The 18,266-nt window shown below is 39.9% G+C and overlaps 2 protein-coding genes across 2 annotated transcripts; both read left to right on the top strand.

The window, feature by feature from the left end:
• The first annotated feature begins 519 nt into the window (after positions 1-519).
• Positions 520-4,293, top strand: LOC119745390 (prefoldin subunit 5-like). The gene is made up of 6 exons (XM_038221710.1): positions 520-645; positions 855-960; positions 1,144-1,175; positions 1,999-2,073; positions 2,549-2,654; positions 3,134-4,293. The coding sequence occupies exons 1-6, from the start codon at positions 532-534 to the stop codon at positions 3,205-3,207; spliced, it is 507 nt and encodes a 168-aa protein (XP_038077638.1). The 5' UTR covers positions 520-531; the 3' UTR covers positions 3,208-4,293.
• A 472-nt stretch (positions 4,294-4,765) lies between these two features.
• On the top strand, positions 4,766-18,245 carry LOC119745389 (glycine receptor subunit alphaZ1-like). Its single transcript, XM_038221709.1, has 10 exons — positions 4,766-5,519; positions 6,735-6,809; positions 12,673-12,758; positions 14,522-14,589; positions 14,948-15,165; positions 15,443-15,525; positions 15,882-16,013; positions 16,435-16,664; positions 17,072-17,161; positions 17,648-18,245. The coding sequence occupies exons 2-10, from the start codon at positions 6,745-6,747 to the stop codon at positions 17,864-17,866; spliced, it is 1,191 nt and encodes a 396-aa protein (XP_038077637.1). The 5' UTR covers positions 4,766-5,519; positions 6,735-6,744; the 3' UTR covers positions 17,867-18,245.
• The last annotated feature ends 21 nt before the right edge of the window (positions 18,246-18,266 follow it).

The raw sequence follows: 18,266 nt of genomic DNA, 5'->3' as shown, positions 1-18,266 counted from the left end.
CAAGCCATATCAAAAAGAAAAAAAGGGGAGGAAAAAGATTTTCATTACAATCCAATGAGCTTGTCATGTGAATCCCGGGGATGGAGTGAACCTTCAACAATTAAATTTGAAGAACTTAAAAAGGAATCGTATTAAAAAACTTGTTTTTCTAATTTTAGTTACGGTGCAAATTTTACGCGCATTAACAAGGCAAGGCGGCTAACAAAGTTCATAAAATCATGCACTCGATAAAGATCGTTGTGTGCGGGGATGCTGTATAATAAGAATTGAATCCACTTTCAATTCCAGCCCCCCAAAATAAAAGACGATAAATCTTTTCTTGATATCCGATTGGAAGTACGGCGAATTAGAGAGTCGTGGTTTAGTTTGTGACTGAGGGAAGAGGTCCAGTTCTCCAGTGATATAATTTGTTCCAAATTCAGGCTCTGTCAATTCGCACACATTCCATCAGTTAAATCGCACCCCACAGAAGCAAGTTAACCCCGCCTCTTTTTTGTTCATTTTCATCGAGTGGTGGCGCTGTTCAATTTTATGAAGCTCAAATTCTTTGACAAGATGGCGGGTGGAAGCGGCGAACCTCAAGCTATTGATTTGATGCAGTTGGCTCTCCCTCAGCTGAATATGCTGAAGGAAGAGATCGAACAGGTAAACCGATTCGAATGAGCAATATTAAGGAACCCTTTTGAGTGGAAAATGTGTTCAGAATTTAGCTTATTTTGCTATTTATTGGTGCCCGGGAATGTTGTCCAGTTTCCGGACAGGAATGACATTGCCATGGTTGGTCACGTTTGTCTTGATTTGCCTTTAAGTTTTACTTAAGCGTCGATTTGTCTGCTCCTTATTCTTTCTGGTAGGAAGTTGAGGTGTTACAGGGATCTCTTCAGCAACTGAAGATAGCCCAAGGACGCTTCATTGAATCTACCGACAGTCTGAATAAGTTCAAAAAACCAGAATCTGAAGGTAGGCTAATTCTGCTACAATTTGTTACAAATTACAATACACATGTCTCTTGACCATGTTGACTTTTTTTTTCGACATCCATGACTGCAGTATAAGTGTGTTCTTCATTTTCACTTTTATCTTGCCCAGTTTGCAGGTGTACAGTCATTTACCCGCATTTTTTTTCTGGATTTATTATTTCAGGAAAAGAAATTCTTGTCCCCTTGACATCTTCTGTATCCTTTGAAAAAATCCAGCACAGCACTATATAAACTAAATGTTCTGTTTCTTCAGACTACATGTAGGCCTATGCAAAGTTTGGCTACTGAGCTCTGTGAAAAGTTATGGTGACATGGTTGTTAAGCACCATAAACTATCGTAATAAAAAGGCCAGGTTTTGATTTTGATAAAAACGGAGTAATTAGGGTTTAATAAGACTGGGACCTTGAGTGCAGAAAAATAGTAGGCCTAGTATTTCACCCCCCAAGTTGAGGTCTCAATCGATTTTTAACCCTAACCTCACCTAAAGGCTTAAAAGCTACAAAATACTACTGAGTAGTAACCTGTAGTATGCATTTCTTTCCATACAAGTGTGCACAAGTGTGGTGTTTGGTACTTGACCCCCAAAGAGCCCTTAGGGGATAAGGGTTAAATTTATAGCCTAAGACTAGACTGGTACAAACTTTGTTACCCTTGAGTAGTCCGGTGGCAGTACCTGAAGACTATGGAGAGAATGTGTAGAAATAGAGACTAGGTAGGCCTACCAGATATTTCTTTGACACAGTTGATCGATGCAGTACTAAAGGGGTGTTGGACTGGTTGTTTCATGTGCTAGTTTTTTTTCTTGTGTTGCATGTTTTCACCATCTTACTTTTTGGGACTCTCATACACAGTATTTAGAGTCCCAAATGTTTGTCTTGGGACTGTCTTAGGTATTCTACTTTGAGCAGATACTCTGCAGTTAGGTGTAGTCCGTGGATATGGGAGTACCACATGTGCAAAACAACCCCATTTGTAAATTGCTGCCATTCGTATTATAACCTTGAGTTTGAATCTCAGCTATACGTTCCGGGCAAGTTGAAAGACATCAATAACGTTCTTATAGATATAGGCACAGGTTTCTACATAGAGAAGGTAAGAACTGACAGTGAAGATCATGTCTGTGCACCCCAAGATTTTCATATTTTCAACTTCATATGTTATAGTCATTGCACAAATTGCTACTGTATTGCTGAGTTGCATTGCCAAGATTATGAACTGCCCACTGTGACCTGGTAGTGTCTAACTCATTTTGGTGTCTATTTTGGATATTCCAAGATTGTTATTTCAAATGTGTTAATTTTTTTCTCGAAATGCGTTTTCTTTTTATCCACATTTTCAAAAATAATTAAATTGTGAAGATGTTTTATTAACTGTATTGACATTCATTGTCTTTGTATTTGATACTTTTGTAAATCATTGAAATCAGGTTATTTGTTTTATGTTGTCATATAATATCAAACTATCTAGGTATTTGTAGAACTGCATGGCGAATTTCTTGATTGGAAAACCTTGTAGTTTAATATTTTATATTATATTTATATGAATGCTATGATAACTTGTTTTGTAGACGTTACCCCAAGCCCAAGGGTACTTCAAGAGAAAGGTTGACTTTGTCACTAAGCAGATGGAGAGGGTTCAGCCGGTATTGATAGAGAAATCAAAGATGAGACAAGGTAAAAATGTCTTTATCAAAAAGGGTTTGGCACAACAGAGAGTATACACCCTGGTAGGCCTGCATCAAGTTATTCACTTATGTGATTACAAGATTATTTGTTTCATGTTTTATTTTGATAAGTTGATAAATGGAAAACGTCTTGATGAAAATTAATGCTTCCTTTCAAAAGACACGAACATGCTCCCAAAAATTTGCGAGACAAAAAAGCTCCTAAATTGTGTACACAAGCTCTTTCACAAAGAGGTGATACCAACACAAAGACAGATGGTATTTATAAAAATTATGAAAGAAATTGATTATTAAACTCCTATTTTCACAAGATCAATCCACATTAAAATTTGTCTAGACTGTGATCGGAAAGGCATCTTTTAATTGATTGAACAAAATCAGTTTATAATTGTGGGCCAAGACCTTAGCTGCCAAACCTTTTCTTACTCCACAACAGTAATTCTTATGCCCTTTATTTTCTTGACGCAGTTGTGACAGAGGTTATGAACATGAAGATTCAAGCTCAGATGTCCGCAACACAAGGTCAAGGGGTCAAGTCGTAGCAACCTTCGCTTTCGCTGTACTTACTCTACTTTGCATTTTGATGTTTGTGAGCACCGGATTGTCTGGAGGTCTTTGTTTTTTTGTGTGTGAAATCGATGAGACGCTAGACCAATTCTGGCGCGCTCACAGTGGCCCCCAGTTATGGCGGTAGCATTGTGCAAGCTATTGGTCAGAGTAACTGTCATGTAGTGGTTGTCTTGTTCAGCAAAGTGCTTCTCCTATTGCTGGAACCACTAGGAGTATGTTGACCAATTTATGCCCGGATATGTTTGTATGTACTTTATTTCAATATTCACCCTTCTAAACCCAAAATATTATAGAAAAACAAGGAAGTTGTATAGGGGTCTCTCACCGATGCATATGACCTGGCCTAAAGCCGGGTACCGGAAATTCAGTGTTGCGATTGTAGACAAAGATCTTATAGTGCCGTGCGCAGAGGTAGTAGGCAAGCCTTCAAAGCTGTGATGGATGACCAAAAAAACCTGAGAGAGAAATGCAGTTACCCAGTGCCGGGTTGACATGATTATGACAACTGTACACGGCACAGTTAGTGACCATTATGCCATTTGATAAAGAATTCACGGTTATTTTATGTGGAAAAAAAAACTTACTGTGTATTTACAATGCGCGGCGTGATTGCTCACCAAACGCTCGCCTACTGCAATGGTGGTCGATCACGGGAAAACCTTATGGTCATTTGGTACTTTGATGTTTTACGATCGGAACCTATAGATTCTTGCATAGAGTTCCCTTCCTAATGACAGGTTTTGTTATTTAAATTCAGTGACAAAAGTAAAAAGAGTCTGCTCATACTATCACAGATAAACAAGAGTTTCCTCAGTGAGGCAGCCCTGTGCTAGGGGGTTCATTGGGTGAATCGTAGGGCTCCCTTTTGGGCAAACATTGAGGCAAAATGTTATGGCAGGTTTCTTTGCTACATCCCCAGTTAAAAAAACAAGATACACCTTCAAATGGTATTTTTTTTTATCAAAACAGGTCTGCCAAATTAGCCCACTTTAAATGGTTTGTACATTACTTTGAATTTGTATTTCGTTAGTGATAATAAAACGTATGCAATCACGCGACTTATGTGTTTCATGTGTTCATGTGTCTTATGGAGGTCCATCATCAAGCGTTTGATGCACATAAAAAATGTAATTTTAAAACATTAAAAAATTCCAAAATACAGAAGTAAATCAATTTTAAAGTAGGAATATAAGCCTGCACATTATTCATTAAATTTTAACCCGAGATTTATTTACATGCACAGCCGCCAAATATTTTGTAATATTTTTTTCAGGCTTATTTCAAGGACATTGGTTTGGTCTGTTGTCAAAAATAAAGCGAGTTATTTTGCTCCGGCGTTGTTTTCAGCTTGACAAGTTTCCACGTTTGATTGAGTCAGAATTTGAGTCAGAAATCGCAACGGCAATTAAACAAAAGCGCCCAAGAATCTGTTAGAATCATTGGAGGATGATGAGCTAGCGAGGGCGCTCTACAACACGAATGCAACTTGACATGTTGCACGTACGCTCATTGCCCTACGTGGTATACGGTTCTAGCGAAAGCAAATCGGGACCGACTTTATTTTAGTAACGAGTGACGCAATCTTGTACAGAAAAGCGTCCAAAGATGTTGATTGGTTGATAGTTTGACATACCGGTCTACGTAGCCTACACGGAGCGGTTTTCTAAAGATTCTGATCCGGAAAGGGGTCAGTTTGAAGTATGTTAAAAAACAAAAGCAAGCTACATTTTGTTCATTTTCAAGACTGGCGGTTAGGGGAAAGTATCGACATCTTTTCCTCACTCGGTTTGCCCACAGAGAAAGGACACGGTTTGCCAAATGACGCTCGCCAACTTCAATTCCGGAGTTCAGAGGATGCTGCCTTGTATTATTGGTCATACGTCAACGAATTAATATGCAAGCATAATGTTAGAAACTGAGCGAGTATTCTGTTTCATAGATTAATCAGATTAATGTCACAGACTAATCTCAGGAAACGCAGGTGTGGTAAAGATTTGTAGTAGGCCCTATAGTATAGGTAACTATAGCCATAAAACGATGCATGTGCTTTTCATGTGCAGTTGAGGTCACGCGCACCTACAGAAGTGCAACTTCCCACGTATCCAATGAGAACGCAACGAAACAGCGAAACAAGGTTAGCAACAAGCGTGCCAGTGACAGTGCACGCCGCATCATGCCGACTGGCGCTGTGGTTCAAATCAATGCCATCATTCGCGGTATGGGCATCTGCGCTACGGATACGAGAAGCAACTGTGCAACATTACAGCATTCAATTCTACTAACGGTGAGCTTGTCATACACAATGTAGTTTGTAATCATGAACGTCTGTTTTCAATTTTCAATGCCGTTCATTGCCGTCAGTAGGTTTTTTTTCACGACAAATTAATAACATTCCCACCATTTTCCTGCTTCTCGCCATTCGGATATTTGACTTCAAAACTCTCGTTGCCGACAAGATATTCTCATGATAACTTAATTATCAGAAATTATTGCCAGAAAAGTGTGATTAGCTCTTAACAGAAGTAGAACTGGACGAGGAAAACCTTCCATGTCATTTGTTTTCCTAATGGAACGATAATTAAGAGAAAACTTGTGCACCCACAAGTTTGAAAAAATCCTGAAAAATTCTGTGAGTATGCTGAACGTTTCAAGGTAGTCGGGTCAAAGTTAGAAGATATGCATGTTTAATAATTCAGCGGTACAAAAAGATATTCAGTAATGATTAAAAAGTGCATTTGAAATAAGCCTTCTTTCCCTGTAGCATTCAGAAAAAGACATAATTGGTGCGTCTTTGTTGATTGTGTATTTATTTTTAGCTCTAAACAAAAGGACCTTGGTTAAATATTGAGTCGTATAATAGCAATTAAAGGTTATGCATAATATATGAACAAAGCACTGGTAAAACATTATGCTTCCAAAGTGAACTTGTATCAAAATGGTAGAAGTGCATTGCACTTGGAGGCATTTGCTATGAATATAAGCATAGAGAAAAGTGTTCTTTCTCTATGCCCTGAACCAAACCCGTCGTCAAGGGGGGGCCCCGGTGAGCAAAGAAAGATAATCGTAAAATTATCTACAATTGTGATTTTTTTGTGGTGTACCCACCTAGCTGGTTCTGTCCTCCCTCTCCCCCATGCGCCCCACCAATACCCGGAGCTGGCGACGGTGCTGCCCTGAACCCTGTACATGGATGTTTTTTCAAACCACTTTAGACTTGGATTATACTAGGTTTACTGTTCTGCGAAATATGTAACTGGCGCTAATCATTCGATTTAAGATGACTTCTCTCTATCATGATTTAAATTTTGCGTATGATAAGGATAGGTTTAGGCCTATAAGGAAATAATTTGATTTCCGCATTTCTAAATGAACAGTACTCAAGTTGTACCAAACTACGGATACAAATTTACTTATTGAAAATTTACTTAGGAAAAAAAGGATATGTTTAGAAAGTTACAATCTGCACAATCATAACTCGGAAATATTTTTCTTTTTCCAGATACGGCAGTATGAGAAACCCGTGTAGAGCGACGCAGATATGTACGGCCTTTCTGTGTGTGCTGTCGGCTGTCAGGTGAGTTCGTACGACCTTGAGTAACATCTGTATTTTGTATCATTATGCTCTGGCTCCCCTTTTATGAGCCACATACGTACCGTCATGTTTTCATCACAAAGAACATAACAACCATGGTGATCAGTATTCTCTTCGGATCATCCATTCAGATGCCCACCAGTAGAATAAAATACATGAAATCCATAATATTTTAGAAGGTTAAACTTTCGTTACGTGCGCGAAGTTTTGGACTTGCCCTATACAGTACAAAACGTCATGTAGCAAATCACATATTATTTACATTCTAAAAAAAACCGGTCAAAATGACACTGGATCAACACGACATCCTCTGGTTCATTTTCCGGGCCATTTGAACCCGGAAAACTTGACACAGATGCCATTTTGGCCAAGAAAAAGAAATTTGTCATTTTTAGGGTGACTCACCACTGTATGAAGGGGGCGATGCCGGCTTTCACTCTTTTCAATTCAGCGTTCCTGGGCCGCGCTGAACCACATTACAGGCGCAAGTCGTCGGACGATTGACTGTTGCAGTCATTCGGAACGAGTTGCAGAATCTCGGTCGTTTCAAAATTAATTAATTAAGTTCATCTGTGCGAAAACAAATTGGTCGACCGGATTTGGTCCAAATACGTACCTCATGGTAAACATTCGGCTCCACGGGGAAGGGAACGCTGGGTAGCTTATACCAGCGAGTTTTGATGTCCAGGTCTTCGATTAAATCAATGTTCAGACTGATTTGACCATGCGTGCACATGTACATGTTATTTAGGGTCAATGCATTGTCGCCATTCATTGCAACGTCACAATGCAAGAGTGCATGTTTCTGAAGAAAACCAATTATATTACAACCTAATACCAGAATTTGGTATTGTTTTTAACAATCTACTATCAGGTCCTCAACTTTAATATGTATGATTAGCTTTCAGGAAGTACAAAAAGCTATTGCCTTATTTTATTTTAGCATAATTACCCTCGATGCAAACAGCACGATTAATTTCATTCCGGACCGAATGCAATTTCGACACCTGATAGGTCATTATCTCACGACAGCCGCTCCATCAATGCCACACAATAACGATCTCACCTTCGATCGCCGTGAAATATGTATCAATTCAGAGGCGCTGCGCCTCACGCATTTTGGGATCAAGGGGAGGCTATACAGTAGTATATCTAAATAGTCTGGTTTCCAGACCGAGAAATTATTACCATATTCTGACTTACATGTGCGATCGGAAGGCGCCAATTTAATTATTAACCAGCATTATTAATGTTACCCCCAACTATAGCATCGTCCTAAATAAGAGTTTGGAATGACCTTAACTATAGTGAGGACTCTCCTAACCATAGTTGGGATTTTGCCAACTATAGTTGGGACCTTTGCTATAGTTGGGACCTTTGCTTTACTTGGGGCCATTGCTATAGTTGGGACCATTGCTATAGTTGGGGCCATTGCTATAATTGGGTCGTAACCTTCACAAAAAAAGGCGTTAATGCGCAGTTTTGATAGCAAAGTTGTTGTCAACCATGATTGAAATTTTTCAAATTTATGAAAACTGTATGGCTGCCCATGCCAATGATATATTTGTATTTAGGACTTCCCCATTGAAACACAGGCTGCACTGTAATAACATATAGTTAAATTTGACTAGTAAACAGTCAAACTTAGTTACAGTTATAGATCACCTGGGTGCAACTTTGACGGTTTTTTTTTTGTCAAAATGAAGCGTAAGTGGAGTGTTTTTAGTTTGTTTATTTGGGATGTAACATTCCAACTACACTTTGGTGCAAGGGAAAATACAATATATATGAACACATATAGTGTATATCTGCGGCGCAAGCAAATGAAATTCACGACAGCTGTTTTTTTGTTTTACATGTGCAGTGGTCGTGGTAATCTGGGGTCGTGAAAATCCGGAGTACTACACAATGTCACATTATTGATATCCAGCGACCTTGCAGAAAGATAATTATGTCATCACCATGGGTTGTCATGCTAGATTAATTCTAAAGGGTGTAAAATAATATCATGGAACCCCTACATGCCGGCATGTTTGGATAATGGGAATAGACACCGGGGAGCCAACATCGCATGAAAAACTATATCCTTTAATTTCTACGACTGTCACTTTATAGTTTGTTTCATTATGTCATGGTAAGGACATTTGCTCTGTCCGTGTGCATAAAACACGATTGATTCATGTTGACGTGTCTTCACACTTGGTTGCGACTTGTGCTGTTTTGCAGGTGCAAATAATATGAGGTGGGCAGATTTAATAGATGCGGGCAATAGTTTTGACAGATATAGACCTTTTCTTTGCCAATCAGTGGTTGGCATTATTTGCCAACCACAGATTGGCAAACTAAGCAAGGCCAACGTTGCAAAAATAAATCATATATTTTTTGATGTTTCCAAACACACAATTTCATTGTTGAAAATACAAGGTAACAAACAAACGCTATGAACTACTTAATAAAAAGTCTCTTTCCTAAATATTGTTTGCATTTTTTGGGTAAAATCTGTCGCCAACCATGGCTTGAATTTATGCTCTGGTCGCAGCCCGTAAAATAGCGCTCAGTGTTCCAAGGCAGTCGAAGTGAGCGAACCCTGAAACCGCCAACGGGCAGGTGTGCTCCTCCATGTTCGTTCTGCCATTACAAGGCCTCGTTTCCAGTCATTTAGAACATCCACGACTAATTTCAGTCTTCAAACATAACTGCTTTACCAATTTCCCCGGGTGACTGTTTGCTGGTATTTTGAATCTAATGACTGATGTCTAGGCAGTTTCAACAAGATGAGACATTACCCCTGAGAATTGCTCGTTCTTCGGAAATTACTCCATCCAGACATTGGATAAATAAATTACCCACTTTCATGCATGTCAGAAATTAAACAAACTTAGGAAGCAATAAATACAATTTTGACGTATTATAGTGCAGTGTATTTCTCGCAACCCCTTGCATAATGTCGTGACTCTAGTGGTATAGAAAGCCTGGTTTTATAGTAAATGTGAAAATTGTAAGAAGTGTTATTTTATTTGTAAAAAGCAGAGACGGTGTTTTTTTTAGCACAGTAAAATTTATGATTGTACAAAAATGGCGATAAAGTGGGGTGCTGTGGTCCAATGGTTACGGTGTTCGACTCGTGTGTCGTGGTACATGGGTTCGAATCATGACCGTGGGAACATCATGGTGCTTATGCTCTTGAGCAAGGCATTTTACCATTATTGCTTCGTGGCTTTCGGATGGGACGTAAAGACGTAGGTCCCGTGAGTAGTGTAATGTACGTTACAGAACCCAGTAACACTTATCGCTAAGAGAAGGGGTTTGCCCCGGTGTTTCTGGCAGTGGCTGCAATATGCGCCGCAGCACCTTGTAAACTCTTAAAAGGTGCTACATAATGGGTCTCATATTAAATAATTGACATAATTTCCAGCGCCTTGAGTACCTAATTGTTGGTAGATACGTGCGCTATATAAGACTCCGGTATTATTATTATATAATAAAAAATGAATAAAGGTTCTGTAGAAATTAATGGATTTGAGTTATGACCTCATTATGATTTCATCGTTATACGGCTATAATTCACAATACCAGTTTTGCAGCAGCCTTCTGCAGAAGCTCACACAGATACGTGGGGATAGTCGAATGGGAAAAACATCAATCGATGGACAAAGCAGATGAAAAAACAACTGCCGGGACATGTTCGAATTGAATTCAATTATATCACTTGCTTACTGTAGCTGCCGAAATTTCACGTTTTGTGCCGTCTTATATACGCATAATAATAACGATGGTTGGATTTCGCGTGCACATGAAAACACCCTAAAACAGATTGGTTGAAATAACGAATATATTGGTAGATATGTGTCCAACCAATCTCGGTTTGGTTTGACACATAGTATCTACCAATCCTGTATATTGGTTATTCAACCGGAAAGATTTCCATATACGAAGTTCACTCAACACTCTGTGTACAAACCCTATGAGAGTGGACTGAAAAATTCTAAGTGTTTTCTAAGAAAATGCTTGTATTTTTTTCACTGCTCAAATTGACTTTGATGACATGAAATTGCTATCTGGGGGCTTGTTAGTCAATACAGAGGAAAATTAGTGAACTTCGCATATGGTAATCTTGCCATTCAACCAATCTGTTTTTATGGTGTAACGTGTCATTCGGGGAAAACTGTGCGCGCTTTTTGATCGGTAATAAGTTAAGCCGGTGAGGTTTGGGCTGGCGCCAAGTCCGATACACTTTTAAACTTTTCATAAAACGTTGCATAAGACGCAAAACCGCGTACAATAAAATGTGAAGGCTGTACGTCAAGAATAGTCAGTCGAAATTAATGATAACCGATAACTTTAATACACATTTTCATTATACCATGCTCCAATATAAGATATGAATTTGTGTTGATATTAACACATGCCGTCGAATTTATATCAGTCTTTGCCTTACAGCCTTCGAATTCATTTACATATGCAATTTTATGTTCTTTCTTATGGTATGGGCATGGACATAGGAATTTCTGGAACGTCGACAGAGAATAATTGTATCGACCTTTGGCTATTAATTAACAAGCTGTCTTAATGTTTGTTTTCACGATCGACAAAACAAAATCTCCGCTGATAATTCGAATATCTTAAGAATGCGTATTGTTAATTAGTTTCCCACGACAATCTCGTCTGGAACTAATCGTGCAAACTCATAACTTACGTCAGTGATATCATACAATGAGAAATACAGTGTATACTATTAATGCGTACTGCGGAGTGCTGCCGAGGGGAAAAGGGCTCATGGCTCCTCATGTTGACATCTTCGAGAACGTAGGCCTAATGATTTCATGAATGCATGTGCGTGACGGTTCGTGACATTCAGATAATGGTTGTTGAAGTGATGAACTACTTTGCGGCCTCTCCCGGTTAGCCTCCATACCAAACTTTATACGATTTGCAACATGATCGTTTAGTCTCCCACAGCGGGGAAGCAAGCTTGCCATCCGAAGCTAATCTACAGCTGCCGAGACGCGTTCCCGCCTAAATTCCCCAATGTCGTCTGCATCACACGATTCTCCGCATACATTTTAGTGTGTCGAGATTTTGTACAAGTGTTGCAATTCCATTGACATTAGTACATGTATATTGACTTTTAACATTAACCCTACAGGAATGTAAATTGCTTTGGCGAGAGAAGGTTACATGTGGCGTTCCATAACCGTAGGGCTCGGAATGTAATGCAGCTACAAATTATAAAGAACAAATAAATTGTATCCGCGGCTATAAACTGTAGCAAAGTATATGCCTTATACCCGAATTGAACCCTACCCAATCTTATCCACTTCAACCGAGCCCCGCCCAGCCCAGCCCAGCCTGTATATAATATAGCCCAATTACGGAACACAGACTAGCCCAACCCAACCCAGCCCAATGAGGGCCTGAAGCTCAACCCACTAGCCCAACCTTACACACCCCTGCCCCGTCCTTGCCTTGCCAGCCAAACCCAGCCCAACCATGCTTAGCCCAGCCGAGTCCAGCCCAATCCAGCTTAGCCAACCCAGCACAGCCAGCCAGCCAAACCCAGTCCAACTAGCCAAGCCCAGCCCAACCCAACCAATGCAGCTCAAGCTAATTCCAACCCTTTCCAACCGATCAAAACCTAAACCTAAACTTAACCCAACCAATCAATCAAACGATGGCTTTGATGAACCTGACTTAACTTACCTTATTCAAACCAAAAGTACCTTACCCCCCCCCCCCCCGAAAAAAAAATTGGGTAAAGAAAATAACCCCAATGAGATTATGACAATTATTACCACACATCATGATGTTCTTCTCTTCTTCTCCGAATCCAAACTTTCACATACAGGTACACTGTAGAAGGAACAAACACAACGGCCGTATTGAACAACATCCTAAATGGATATGACAAGCGACTACGACCAAATGACACAGGTAGGATACAAGTAAAAAGTAAACGGTATCGATTAGATGAACTTGATTTCAAACACTAAAAAAACACTTAAATCGAATGTGGTTGAAGTGAACAAGAAAAGGTTTCACTTCAAGTGACGAAACATTCATCACAAAGCGTTTAATGTGTACACCGCAAAAATTCGGTTTTAAAACTAACGCATGTGGTATCTATACCACAGTTTTCCCATTGTATATTAATGTGCATGTACCATGAACCGCACCTTGAATTTACTGCTTTCATTAAAGTTTTTGTCAGGGAAATCTACAACAAGTCATGCACAATCAGAAGTTGGTCCGTGCAGCACGGCCGGTCCAACAAATAGACCAAGTGGAGGCTCGTTAGTTTAATTACATCGTGTGTTCCGCTACATTATTTTAAATTCACTGCGTGACTGCTCCATCAGTAGTCCGAGATAACTTTACGGCTAATTGCATTAAAGCAAGCAAATTTACTAAGCTCAGAAAATAATTTGCTTAGCCAAAATAGGTTACAAACAAAAACGTTATAGTATAGTGATGGGTTCCCTGTTTTCTGTTTTAGGTGTTAATTCATAATTAAACGGGGCAGTACCGCGAGGTTAACCTCAATAATCCTCGCGGTACGGGGCGGTACCGCGCGGTAAACCTCCGGTGTTTTCGGGGTTAATTGGACGCCATGCATAAAAAGCAATGCATTCATGAATATTCTCCTCCAGTGCGGGGCCAAATTCAGCTCAGTCCATCCAGGTTATTGCGAACAAAATAATAAAGAAGCAGGTTGAATGGAACACTTTGTATATAGTCCCCACTGTACAATAATAGGGATTAGAGAATTAGTAATGCTCGTCCATATGTAATAAATCGGCACCTGATCATTGTGCAAAAGATTTATGGCAGGAGATTTCCTTAGTTGCAGCGCGGGGTCCATGCATCCATGAATATTCTCCTCCAGCGCGGGGTCAAGTTCAGCTCAGTCCATCCTAGTTATTGCGAACAAAAGAACGCAGGTTGGATGGGGCGCTTTGGTGCATTTTTGTGGTCGGATCTGTATAATTTGGGAGTAACAGGATTAGTGGCTACGCTCAGCAGCAACCGTTTTGCTTAATAAATGAAACAGTTGCTGCTGAGTGATATTTACAGCAGCACTCCACGAAATGTGATACAACCTTAGGCCTATGCTCAACTTGCACTTTCATTATCGATGCGCAGGACTTAATTAAAGACTAATTAAGAATAGATGAAAAACTGGGGCGTATCGATCGTTTCGATGGTTTACCACAGCTCAACGACCGCATTAATTAGCGAACCATCGATCCTTCTGTTGACCTTGGGTCCTTGGTCACTTTAATTTTTAGACTTAGTTCTGTAGCATATACATGTAGTGTTTGAAGAGTTGACTTGAGGATCTCCACTAATGGCATAAATGAGGTCCAAATGGCATTCAAATTAAACATTCATTAGAGATAAAAAATATAATAAAATAAAGAAGTATACACTACTTGGTTATTTGTTTTTGCGAGATTCCATAAAAAAATAAAACAGTTAATAAATAAAGAAACAGACACCGAAATTCAAGAGTGTACAAATACGAAATGAAACGCATCGATTATTAAAAGCCCCGTGGATCTAATGGCAAGTAAATGCACCACAACATGTTGTCCTCGTAATCTCCGAATGTTTTAATATTTCCCACGAGATCGTCCGAGGTTGGGCTAGTTTCTATTTCTAATGAACACCTTGGTTGTCTGCATGTTACTGTACAGGTCCACCTGTTAGAATCAAGATCGTTGTTTACATCGAAAGCATGGAAGGCATTCGAGAATCCACCATGGTAGGTTAAAAAAAAACTGTGTTTTACTTCTTATAAGATTGTTCTCCGTTAAACAGTCAGGCTTATTTTGATGAGTTTTGAAACAAGTTTGGTTTTGGCTTATGGTGTTCGCAAATTTTGTTATTTTAAACGGTTTTTAGCAATTTCTAAAAGTTCAATTGTGGAATACCGTTGTTAATAATATTAATACTTCCCAGATTGTATTGTTTGAAATGAAAATCAAAAGAAATTTGAATGGGAAATATTTCTTAACACAATCCCGTCCGCTTTAAAATCCAATGCCCTCTTTCTGTCCCAATATCTTGTTGTTGTGTCAGTCTGTAATTTGCCATCACAAATTCCTGGATACTTCATGCAGGATTTTTCGGTCACCATGTATCTCCGCATGTTTTGGCGAGACCCCCGACTCTCCTTCGAGGGGGACCAGACGATCATCTTCAAGAGCGGGGACATGGACAATGTATGGATCCCAGACGTCGTCTTCTTGTACGAGAAGCAATCAAAGGTCCACTCCGTCACCCAGATGAACAGGCTGCTCCGCGTGGACCCCGACGGTAGCGTGGCCTATAGCTCCAGGTATCCCTACACACGGTGCTTATTATAGGTTACAGTGTTAGATAAGTGATGAAGGAGACACCAAACACATATGATCGTTTAAGTTGACGCATGGAGCAATGGCTCCTTGGTCAACGCACTAGCTATAAGTCCAAAACGAGTATGCGGCATTTAAGGGTTTTTGGAAACATTATTTTACGTGTTTATTTCAAGATGAGATGCACTGAACTTTGATTTGCCAACATTCAATTTGTACGACTTGGGCAAAGCAGTTTTTTTTTTTGGTTTTCGTTCATAGGGTCAGCGCTACGCTTGCGTGCAACATGATGCTACAGCGGTTTCCAATGGATTCCCAAAAGTGCACGATTGTCATGAGCAGCTGTAAGTTCCTGCCTGTTTATTGTTAGTTTTTCATCAAATAGGCCTAGTTAGTAAAATTTCAATAGCTTTTCCATGTAAAATACAATAGTGTTAATTCTAATCGCGTATAAAGGTGCCCATTTGTCTGCGTATGGCGCAATTGAGTATTTCTGTTCTCCCCAGTTTGCGTATTTCTGTTCTCTCCAGTTTGCACATCCCAAGTTTTGCAGACATGAGTTTAATGTGCAAACTTTATACCCGGTGGGGATAAGAATTATGGAAACACGTGTGTGTTCCATTCCCTTTTGTCCTGCTACATCACACCATTTAGAGCCAATCTCCAGTTTTATAAACTGTCATCTTCTTTTCGTTCCCAGACGCTTACAGCACCCGAGATGTGATGCTGTATCTTGAGGAGGACTCCATTCAGATCGAGCCTGGTATCACCATATCCAAATTCTCTCTGACTGGTTCGGATATTGCAAATGCAGAAGTACCTTACTTACTTGGTATGTCTATTTCGTGCTATAAGGCTTTACACTAATCTCCAAAAGAACCATAATGATATAATAAATAAATAATATAACCATAAGTTCCAAGCATTATATTGAAATTCACCGACAAAAATGTATCGCAAATGGTTACATTTTTGGTACAAAATGCCGGATCGTGACGCTGACATTGTAATACTGAACAAAATTGTTTCATCATTTGTTTATTATAATTTCGTCCTTATTTTAAACATAGAAACCTCGTATTCCGAACACAGGTTACTATTAGGCTTAACGTGACCGTGAAGATCCCTCGCAAGACATTAGGGTAGGAACACGACCAAGATGGTCGCTACCACAAAGTTATCAATTTAAAAGTCAACTGCTTTGCGCTTGAAAGCATAGAGTGTCAGCTATTTTATTTTTCAACTATTTTCAGGTAACTACAGCACACCCAAGTGTCACTTTTACTTCATGCGTCAGATGGAGTCGTTCTTCCTAACCGTGTACATTCCCACCGTGTTGCTGGTTAGCATCGCATGGCTGTCGTTCTGGATCGACGCCAAAGCAGCGCCCGCGCGCGTCGCTCTGGGGATAACCACGGTTCTGACTGTGACTACCATGACGGCTGGCATACAGGACACCCTACCGGTTGTTACCTACGCAAAGGTATGCATTACCATTGGTAGTACATTATCATGACGTCACATCATAACTGAGGAATTCCAAATAATTGACATTGCAGGCTTCACATGCTCGCAACGTTGAAAAAGAAAGGTTCCCTATATGTCTATACAAACCGATATACATGTACTTGCAACGCCAAAGAATATTTTCAATTTCAAGTACAGCTTCGCCTAATTGGTTTCAATATGAAGTGCAGAAGAGAACCAATTGCTGAATGAGTTGGTACCACGTGACCACAACATCCAGTTTTGTAAACAAATGTCACATGGTGTTACTATAAAAGTGAACTTCAACTTGCAACGATACGCGAAGAAATTGAAACCAGATTCTGAGTATCCTCAATCACAATGTTTTTTTTTTCAAATATTTTTTAACCTTTTTCCCCCCAGGCAATCGACATTTGGCTGGCCGTGTGTCTCCTTTTCGTGTTCTTCTCTTTGCTGGAGTATGGAATGGCCAACTACCTCCTCGTCGTGCAGGTATGTACATTTATCTTCATCACAGTAAAAACTTCAAAAAAGTGTTGTTTCAATAAATACTTGCTTCGATATCTGCACAGAAGTTGGGAACAGATTGGAGCTAGCGAAGTGCCAGCCGATTTGAAACGAAGTATAACATTAGCCTTGGATCATCACTGAATGACATTCTTGGTAATCAGAGCGATTCTTAAAGTAATTAAAAATAATGACAAGAAAAGTGGCACCGGACAATTAAGATCGGTAGCATAGGCAGCCGATGAGATCGAACAAAAAACAACAACCCAGTTTTGACTCACCGCAATCAGTGGGGTTGGCAAGTATTGGTCTCAAATACAAGCTTGGACTCCATTTCTGATACACTGTTCAGTGGAGCCTATATTAATTAAAAATGACTTAACATTATAAACTATTGGGTCTGTAAAACTATGTCACAGGCTACAAGTCATAAATATGTTGGTTTCGCTGTTTTTCGTGTTTCACTTTTAGACAAGACGAGAGAAGAAAAAGGCTCGCGACATCGAACAGTCTCCGAGTAAAGAGGGAGAGCGGGATCCGGCGATCACGAGCGTGGAAGGCGGCGATTGCTGCCGTCAACGACCCCAGCTATGGACGGCTCATCGGCTGGACTGCTTGGCCCGTTGGAGCTATCCCGCGGTCTTTATCATGTTCAACGTGTTCTACTGGGTCTATTTCCTCGTGTTTTGATGCATAAAACGGCTCTTTTATGTCGGCTGCTGAGGATTGCAGCAGCATGGGAAAAAATGCAATAAAAGTGTGAGCAATGGTTCGGCGCCCTTGACTTCATACTTTGGTGTCCTTGGTGCGAATCCCACTAGAGGATACAGCATGAATCGGATTGTATTGCAGTTCATGCCAACTTGTTGGACTTGTTATACCTCAACTGCCTAAATTGTCAAGTTTGCTAATAATGTAGCTTGAACTCTAAAACGTAGTAGATAACTTTCTTTGTTGTAAGGGCAACTTACAATTTTCTTCTAAAATGTAGTAGTTCGAATTGTTGTATATGAATATGTGTGTGATGGATGGAGTTTGTGTGCGACAGGGAACGGTGGATCAACCGAGATTTTTTGGGGGGGGGGTGGGG

Source organism: Patiria miniata, unplaced genomic scaffold, assembly GCF_015706575.1.
Source record: "Patiria miniata isolate m_02_andy unplaced genomic scaffold, ASM1570657v1 HiC_scaffold_7, whole genome shotgun sequence".
NCBI classification, from domain to species: domain Eukaryota; kingdom Metazoa; phylum Echinodermata; class Asteroidea; order Valvatida; family Asterinidae; genus Patiria; species Patiria miniata.
This window is presented reverse-complemented; position numbering and strand designations above follow the sequence as displayed.